Genomic DNA, 10,427 nt, shown 5'->3' with positions numbered 1-10,427 from the left:
TTAAATGGAATCACTGTCAATGTCACAACAATATATAATTCATGGTAAATAATGTCATTAAATGGAATCACTTTCTATGTCACAACAATATATAATTCATGGTAAATAATGTCATTAAATGGAATCACTGTCAATGTCACAACAATATATAATTCATGGTAAATAATGTCATTAAATGGAATCACTTTCTATGTCACAACAATATATAATTCATGGTAAATAATGTCATTAAATGGAATCACTGTCAATGTCACAACAATATATAATTCATGGTATATAACCACGTCTTTAAATGAGGTCACCTTTTAAAATATCACTCTCTCAACAGTATCACACTTTTTTACTGACATGTATTTAAACTAAACTAGGAAACGTTTTGATAATCGTGTGTGTGTTTTACTCTATGCCTTTAATACAAATTGAACTAGTCTTCCTTGTTTGCAGGCCAACAAGACTTGTGGCCGGGCCTCGCTAATGATAGTTTTTTGTTGTTGTTGTTCACGTTTTTATTATATCCACGTTATAAATGCTTCCGTTTCTTCAAGTAATAAAAGCGAAGTCTGTTTCATTGTTCAAATTTTAATCATGTGTTATGTATATGGTGTTACTGGTCTGTAAGATATCTTACATATAGTATTATGGTCTAAGGGGAAATAACTCCATTCCGGATATTGTTGTTTATTTCTAATTTTGTTTTATTAGTTTGTATTTGATTCCGGATATGTTGGTCCGAGATATGTTTTATAATTAGTTGAATAAAATGGCGACAACGTATCAAGACGCTCGTCCTCGTTATTAAAATATATATTCCTCTCACAGCCTGTCAGCAACGACATGTTACACGTGTCAATTCAAAAACAACGCGTACATTATGTGTGCGCTGTCTTTACAGAAACAATCCTCTTAAATTCTTCTTCATCAAGATTATGGAATCTTGTAGATAAAGCAATTACTTTTACAAACTGTGTCTGCTTCGTCGTAGTATCGACAACGCTTACGTTTGCGAAAACACTTTCGGACGTTTTCGTATTACAAGGGATGACCTTAGAAATAGTCCGACGTGTTACAGCAAATGCATTATCCAGTTAGAAAGAACGGAGCAAAAAAATTCGCGAAAATTTGAATTTGGGTTAAATATCTCATTCCGGGTAAAAAGCACCTTTGTCCATTTAGCCATATTTTGGAAGATGTGTTTTAAATAGCATTTCTATTATCTACGTTTTAAATAGTCATAATAGTGTAAAATAAGGAAAGCTACAATACTCTTCCTTATTTGTAGGACAGCTGGAAAACAATTGTGGTCGTACCTCGTTGATAATAGTCTTTCTTATTTGCAGGCCACCAGGAAAAGACTTGTGGCTTGGTCTCGTTAAGCCGGTTAACGAAACCGATTGGTACACACCTACGTGTTTCATTAATCAAAACCATAAATTGGCAAATATTGTGCATCCTTCCACAATGTGTACAGCGTTAAATATGACCGTAGACTCAGCCAAATTCGTCCCGTATATAACAAGTTGTGAGGAGAAGCATTTTTTCATCTGTACAATAAAAACAGGTAAGTGAAACTGTTAAGTTAATATAAACAGTTAATTGTAACTTCATAATTGAGAAAAAAAGGCAGAAATGTGTGTAACTTACGGAAACAATACAGTCTCGCACTACACAATCGTTATAGTAGTAAATAGCTAAAAAACAAACTACAGTTATATACCATTTTGTGATATACTGATGATTTGATAAAGGATATTCTTTAAAATACAATCGCCAGTTAAAAACAAAGAATACTAGCATTAAGAAACCATAACTCAATCTCAGAATTTTTCAACAAGGGCGAAATATATAGAAAATTATAAGATTGCATGAAGACTCGTGTAAAAGTACAGGGATAATATGACCAGGTCCTCCGACAGAGTATATCCAGAGTATATTTCATTAAAACATCCGGTACACAAAACTCGGTGAAATCCCGGTTATTTACAATCTTAAATGGCTATTATGGTAGTGAGTACGGAATCACAAGGAATATCAACAAGCATCAAACACGCCTGACATATCGCGTGAATAAATAGAATAGTTCATGATGCTGACTTTAAAACCGTATCTTCATCTAAAAGTTTCCGACAGTTCCCTCTGGTTCTTAGAATTGTCAATTCAGCTAATATAGTTGAGATTTACATGTCTACATGCTATCACTGTTTTAATTCCAGCATCTTCATACTTAATCTTTCAATAGTGACATTGATCTAATTTCCATGTGACCACTATCATCAAATTTGAATAAGTAATAAGAAATAAAACAGCCTTACTGGGTTTCGAATAAACCTCCAGTTTAAAAGAAAGTTTCGACTCAAAGCAAAATTCCCGTTCAAATTGTTTGGCCAGTATTTTTGAATAAGGATATGTAACATGCATAGCTCTCTCAAATCAAATGCAATGTGATATTTATTGAATGTATTTTGAACGTGAATTACATGTTTATAACGACAGGTGTATATACGAAAGATAAGTATTACAACATGACCCTGATTGAACCTGAGGAACTCAATATAGTGAACGTCAAAACATCTGATACGACGAGTCAGTGGTGTGCCGGGAATCTCAGACAAAAGTTTAAAGGATTTGTCGCGGTCTACGATGAAGATGTAAAATCTTGTACATTGTACACAACAAACCCCGTCTTCTTCCACCGAAACTATCAGCTGCTCCCGGTGTCCAATCACAACATCGTCTACGTGAAAACGTCAGGAATTAACTGTGAGTATTCTAATCATTGGACTGTTACCAAATGGTAGCATACAGTCGATATGAATACAATTTGGATGAAAGAAAAATAGAAGCTCTTAAATTCTAAATGAAAGTCGTCTTGACAATAGTTGAAAACGATTCCAAGGATATTTCGTTCGAAACAGATTCCAGTCTAACCGGTCACATCAGTGTAGCTAGGTCCTAACTTAGTAGAGGATGTTCAACTTCACAGGGATTTTTTTAGGTAAGGTAGGACTTTGACATCACTAAAAAACCACAAAACTAAAATTCAGTATACGTACACAACCGGCAACGATGTCGATACTCCCGTTTTTATCCTCATATGCAGGACTTTTGATATTGACGTATCTTGCATTTCTGAAAACTCGGAATCGAGCCCCTGTGAGCATGACGACATTGACATTTTGATAATTTTGTAAAGATCAAGAATAGCGCAAATAATAAATTGTGTTGACTACATGTTTATTATAATTTTGCCTCCTATAACTTGTGAAGTTGATTTATTGTTTGTAGTGACTTATGTAAGTAAATGCTAGCATTCGAAATCTCTCTAGGGCGACAGTAAATGACGGCCATTGTTTTAATCTACATCAGCTGTATTCCCATACTGACCGAATTACTGTAAATTGTAGTATACACTCTCAGGAATACAATTTGGTTTACTTACGACATATAGGCAAATGCAACATACACTATATATATGTAAATATATTCTGATGAACATATAGACCATGTGACACATTCTGATGAACATTCAGACCTTGTGACACATTCTGATGAACATACAGACCATGTGACACATTCTGATGAACATACAGACCATGTGACACATTCTGATGAACATACATATCTTGTGACCAGCAATTACTTAAAACCTGTGAGCATGACGACATTGACATTTTGATAATTTCGTAAAGATCAAGAATAGCGCAAATAATAAATTGTGTTGACTACATGTTTATTATAATTTTGCCTCCTATAACTTGTGAAGTTGATTTATTTTTTGTAGTGACTTGTGTAAATAAATGCTAGCATTCGAAATCTCTCTAGGCCGACAGTAAATGACGGCCATTATTTTAATCTACATCACCTCGAGCTGTATTCCCATACTGACCAAATTACTGGAAATTGTAGTATACACTCTCAGGAATACAATTTGGCTTACTAACGACATATAGGCAAATGCAACACAAAATATAAATATATTCTAATGAACACATAGACCGTGTGACAGGTAATGATGAACACACAGACAGGTGACACATTGTGATGAACATACATATCTTGTGCCACATTCTGATAAACACATAGACCATGCGACACATTCTGATCAATACACCACAGACCTTGTCACACATTCTGATGAACATACAGACCCTGTGACACATTCTGATGAACATACAGACCTTGTGACACATTCTGATGAACATACAGACCATGTGACACATTCTGATGAACATACATATCTTGTGACACATTCTGATGAACATACAGACCATGTGACACATTCTGATGAACATACAGACCATATGACACATTCTGATGAACATACATATCTTGTGACACATTCTGATGAACATACAGACCTTGTGACACATTCTGATGAACATACCGACCTTGTGACACATTCTGATGAACATACATATCTTGTGACACCTTCTGATAAACATACAGACCTTGTCACAACTTCTATGAACATATTATTTGTAACATATTGTGATGAACACACATTCATTGTGACAGATTATGATGGACACAAAGATATTATTACAAATTCCGATGAAGTTTGTAAGATATATAATGTTTAACATTCATAATTTGTAACAGATTATAATGAGCACAAATATCTGTCATTTGTATGCCCGATGTGGGTGGCATATATATGGCTTTTTGACTTCTATTTTCAGATGCAGTGACGGGCAATCTGACAGTACCTGTCAAGCAACATACCATGGCTTGTGTACCTAACCTAGGCCTGCGTATGTAGTATAAGTTATATATATACATCACATTACACATGCCATTAAACACAAACTACAAATCGTATGTAGTATACGTTATATATATATATACATCACACTACACATGCCATTAAACACAAACTACAAATCGTATGTAGTATACGTTATATATATACATCACACTACACATGCCATTAAACACAAACTACAAATCGCATTATTGATTATACTTTCAACTTTCAATACATGGGAGGTAACTCCAGTCTCGAATGATACAATGTAATGTAATGAAATCTTGAAATTTTGAAAAAGCAACGTATAGTGTACTTGATTAAATTATATAAATATAGCAAATTAATTTAATGAATAGGCCAGCAATTGCTAAAAAACAACGTATTATAGTTGTAGGGTAGGTTGTTTTATTATCATACATTGTATAATATTAACTTCAAACATTTATACATATATGTATCACGAAAAGACAGCACGTTGTAATTTAAGATCAAACATGTGACCAGCGGACATACAAATATTGTAAACTATGGTAAAACAAGCCAGCCTCCCCATAATGGTCACTCTGTCGATATGAAATAGTTTGAGTGTTTGCGTTTTTTCAATATTACAACGATGTAACAAAAAAAAACCCGTTTAGGTTACATTAGCTTATACCCCTTTTTAGAAGGAAAGGATATCACATATTTTTGTGTTTTATATTAGAAAATTAAATGGAAATGGTTGGAAGTTGTTCCAATAGCAGATTTGAGTCACGTTAAATTGTTTAGGCCGTTTGTCCCTGCATGACATACAAATTCCATTGTCAAAGTTGTTGTCTGCAGAATAAAGTCTCATTACTAAACTAAATACCTGTCCTGTATCTAGTACGTTTATTGATCCATCATTATCTACAGTTAGTAACACGTTTGGGAAGTAATCTTTTGATACTGCTAAGTGTGTGGACGTTATTTCAGAAATGGATTGATGATATGACTGCCAATACGGGTGATGTTGTCCACTATCTCTATTGTACGTAGCGTTTTCTTGGCTTTCTCTATAACATAACTATTATGATTCAGATGCTTTGACACACTCGCCGCCTACAATAGAGCCAGTCTTTACGGGAACCGTTACATCGACCGGTGAGTTGACCTTTCCCATTAGTAAGATAGACTATTGATAATAAGCTATTTATATAGTGTTACTAAAATCGATGGCAAAGACAAATAACCTGTAGCAATTTATTTGGATACAGAAACAAACGATGTATAGTAAGATTTGTAATGATTTTACTTGATGATTTTCACACTCTGGGCATCAGTTTTACAAATAAGTCTTTTTCATTTGTGTGTATTCCGTACATATTTTACATATTGTTTGTCATTTTGAATCTTTTTTGTTTATATATATCTGTTCCAGGTTATATGTCTATATGTGATCGTTTGTAATTTACTTGTGTCTTGATAAAGAGATTAATTACCTCGAAAATTCGACAATTCTACAATTTACTGTCGGCGATTGGGTGCCGTAGATCGTGAGTCATTGAGTTGTCTTCATTCCTCATTTGTTTTACTATGTTTTATACACACACATACACACACACACACATATATATACATGTATACAGATAACGGGTCTTTAGCACTTTTGTCGCATTTCGGCGATTCTTCAGACTGATTTATTCAAATCAGTTTATTGTCACGTCATATATCATGACGTCACTACCATAGCGATGGAATAAACATTTCCTACATAATTGTCAAAATGAATAAATAATTTGTACGTCAAAGTTAAAACAAAGAGCATAGTGTGTGGTTAAAAAAGAGACGAATGAATATACGTCGATGTGAGTCGGAGTGGAATCACATCCCGGGTGTTAAACTGTGTACCACGTGACCGATGTAGCTATTACTGCTAAATCGAATACAGGTGAATTATAATAATCGTATTCAAGAAGCTATTTAACTCGCGTTATCAAAACACGGTCACAAATACAATTCAGTGCAAAGTAAAAATGCAAGACAAAAATACTGATATCGAGATGTTCTTTGTCTTAGATATCTATATATGAGCACATAATAAAAATCAAATCGAAACGGTACTGTTTAAACGAAGTTTAAGAAGTGGAATAAATTCAGCGTCTTTAGCCTCACGTTTGATTACATCTGCATCATTCATTTGATAAATAGGAATTCGCCATTAGCGCATTCATGTATATTCTTCTTTATTTCCGTGGGCGAAATTTTATTTATCTGAGAATTTGTATTCGTATCGATTGTATACTTGCATCTGGTAACAATCCAATGTTTAAAGAAGCTGTATCTGCGACGAAGATTACATATATAATGATGGTCTTCGAAATTAAAGCGAATACATGTAATCACATCCCGAAGAGATTGTATCGTATGCCACCTCTCATTCGGTCTTAATGACGGCCATTTTAGGACGATGTTATCATTTTTGATATTTTGTTCGGATGTAGAGATATACTTCTATAACCTAGGTATATTTTTGTGAGAATTAGTGAATCTGCTGTCGTCAATGAAGAACCTTGAAGTGATTTTTTTCTTTATGGTTCAAATTTTTATTTTCAATGATATCAACACATACAAAAATGTCTTCATAAATGAGGGCTAGCATTCGCCATACTTCATTCATCCATTCATTTCATCTATCTGTAACATGTATTATTAATTCATTTCATTCACGTATTCATTCATTCCGGGCTAATTACTTCCCAGAATCTTTATCGTTTGTGCAAATATATATAGGCCTATATACATAATTCATTTTCCTCTCGCAGTAGAGCAAACGCATCGTTTTTATTATTATAGACAGTATTTATAATATCATGTATATTCTACTAACAGGTAAAAATTTTAAACGGTCCGTACGTATGTGTTGTCTATGTCCGATCATGCTAGTATGTAACTCGGAACCAGTTTGGCCTATGTAAAATGCCGAACATTTACTACGAATTGAGGCATAACTTACATTACTAGATCTACAGTTCATATTCTTTTTAACATTGAAGATAAAATTGTCTCCTAAATTAATTTCACTTCCTTGTATAATATAATTAAAGGTCCCACAACGAGGTGTAATACATTTTGATACAAAAGCATTAAATTATTGATAAATTCCGAATCTGGATCTAGTCAAAATCCACTTAAGATTTTAGGTCGTCTTTTACTTTTGACCAGAATACAACGATCAAAAATGTTTTCATACTCTCACTACCTATTTTCTTATCCTCACATTTGTTTCGGATAACGGAGAACATGTTAAAATTACGAGGACTAACAGTTGAATAAATGGAGTTACGTTCCTTTTTTGTTGTAAAAGGTCCCTATAGCCATACGTATAACATTCTCAATAATTTGATCTGGATATCCTTGAGACATCAACAACAAAGTCGGTTCTTAAAGCCTATTTTGAAGGTGTTTTATCGCTTACTAAAGTAACGATTGTTGATGCCAAATTAAAAGAAATATCCAACTTGATATGTTTAAAATGACTTGAATGAAAGTTCAAATAATTGTGAGAATCTGAAGGTTTTGTATGTAGATCAGTACTAATGATAGTGTCTTTCAAAATGGTAAATACATCGAAAAACGTATTTAAAATTAATTTGCTTCCACAAATAACAGGATGCAAAGAATTATGGTCATTAGAAAAATCATCTACACCTAACTCATCGGCCTGATGATGAAACAATCGAAAGCGTAAAAAATGTTGTTTAATTGAATCACGGTAATAACTGCCGTGTTTCATCTCCACAATATCATATAATTTCTCTTCTAGATACCCAAAGATAAGTGTAGGGGCCACTTTAGTACCCATCGCAGTTATTTTATTCTGGTGATGAAATACATCGTTTAAACAAAATAATTTCTTTTTAGAACAATATCCATAGCATCACGAATGAATTGCTTGTTAAAACGTGGATCTTTCTTGACAGAACATTAAGTTAACCAATAGTCTATGGCTTCCAACCCAAGTTCATGAGGTATATTTGTATATAAACTAACAACATCAAAAGACACAAGTTTAGAACCAGGTTTGACCTGCTAAGGAAGATGTTGAAGGAAATCAAAATCGTCCTTGATAAACCTTTAACTGAATTACATAAGGACAAAAATGACTAAGACTTAGGTGCTACTTTTAGGACGACCAACGGTATGTCTAAATTTAAAATCGTCAGTATTTACAATTTCAATGAACACAGAATCTTGTTCTTTCCTGACATCATTCATTATTTCACATTTATGTATTTTGACAACCAATAAAAGAAACTTGTGTAGGTGGAGAATGTAATTAAAAATATCTTCCGAACCAAGTTATTAATTAAAGTGCGTGTTGTAACATCAGCATTGTTGTCAGACAAATTCATTAAGCTCATCATCCAAAAGCATATAAGTAATACATGTACAATAGAAATCCGTATTTAAAATTGCAACAGATCCGCCATTGTCAGCTTTCTTTATTACAATCGATTGATCGTTTTGTAAGATTTTCATGGTTTAAAAATGGCCTGGGTTTGCTTGAAAGAAAGGTTACTTTTAATCTGTCTATCATCCCTTTGTGGATTGTTGAATTAAAACAAAATCAATTGCATTCCCTGAATATGATACATTGTGCTAATCATTAGAAATATGATATAGTAACATAAATGACGAAGGAAGAAAACGAAGGAGGACAACGTTATGACGCGTGCCCTGACCGGGCCTCGAACTTACGATCTACGGCACCCAATCGCGTAGCCTGAAATACCCGCCGCTTACACCGCATTTCGAACCGTTTCATTAAATTGATAATCTTAATTAGACTTGAAACATAAATGTATCAACAACAGGGGATGTTCAGAGCTCTGGTTCAATCGCCGTGACCTTGACCGCAAAGTAAAATATACTGGACACGTTTATTTTGCATACACGTTTCAGGCTATATTAAGAAATTTGTTTGTTTTGGTATATTTATAAAGCAATATTAAATACTTGATAGGGAATTCGACTAAATGTCAAAATACATAATAAAGGTACCTTCCACACCTGTTTTAATTTGATTTCAGACATACCATCCTCCCCGAACGCTACCCTCTGCACATGTCAGCCTGTTGCTTACACCATGAGAGGAGAGATCGATTTTGCCAGTCTGATACGGAGTCTCAGGATAAACAGAGCAGCTTTGTCATCTTATAAGAGGAAGCGAATGAGTATGTCCGACGATCGAACGTCCTGTCTGGTGATGGGCTATGTTGCTGCCATTGTTATATTCGGAAGTTGTTCATGTATTGTCATCTTGGATATTCCTATATTTTTTAGGACTCTTAAAAGTAGACGATGGACGACATGTTATATTTTACCCCGCGTCATCAATGGAAACCAAACAAATCAATAAAACTACAACATGGACATTATGTGGTCGACCGACAAAGACGGGAGCTACTTATATGGTTTCAGTAATACACGTACATGAGGTAAATGTCTACGTATCTGCTATCATAGAACCATATCCGTTTTCTATCCACACACGTTGTGGTTATATATACATTAGAAAATATAGATATTGCATTTTCAAGTCAGGATCTCAAGGAATGTGACGCGGAGAATTGCATGATATAAACGTAGTTTTTTCTACCTCCAGGCTTTATACGTAGCCGTATATATATAATACATGTTGATGCATTTTCTCGATAGCATA

The 10,427-nt window shown here is 34.0% G+C and overlaps 1 protein-coding gene across 1 annotated transcript; it reads left to right on the top strand.

Annotated features, from left to right (window-relative positions):
- The first annotated feature begins 1,290 nt into the window (after positions 1 to 1,290).
- On the top strand, positions 1,291 to 10,144 carry LOC117328898. Its single transcript, XM_033886507.1, has 5 exons — positions 1,291 to 1,558; positions 2,491 to 2,757; positions 4,677 to 4,748; positions 5,804 to 5,866; positions 9,796 to 10,144. The coding sequence occupies exons 1-5, from the start codon at positions 1,459 to 1,461 to the stop codon at positions 10,122 to 10,124; spliced, it is 831 nt and encodes a 276-aa protein (XP_033742398.1). The 5' UTR covers positions 1,291 to 1,458; the 3' UTR covers positions 10,125 to 10,144.
- The last annotated feature ends 283 nt before the right edge of the window (positions 10,145 to 10,427 follow it).

This window comes from Pecten maximus, chromosome 6, assembly GCF_902652985.1.
Source record: "Pecten maximus chromosome 6, xPecMax1.1, whole genome shotgun sequence".
NCBI lineage: Eukaryota > Metazoa > Mollusca > Bivalvia > Pectinida > Pectinidae > Pecten > Pecten maximus.
The sequence above is the reverse complement of the archived record's forward strand: the minus strand, read 5'-3'. Positions and strand labels throughout refer to the sequence as shown.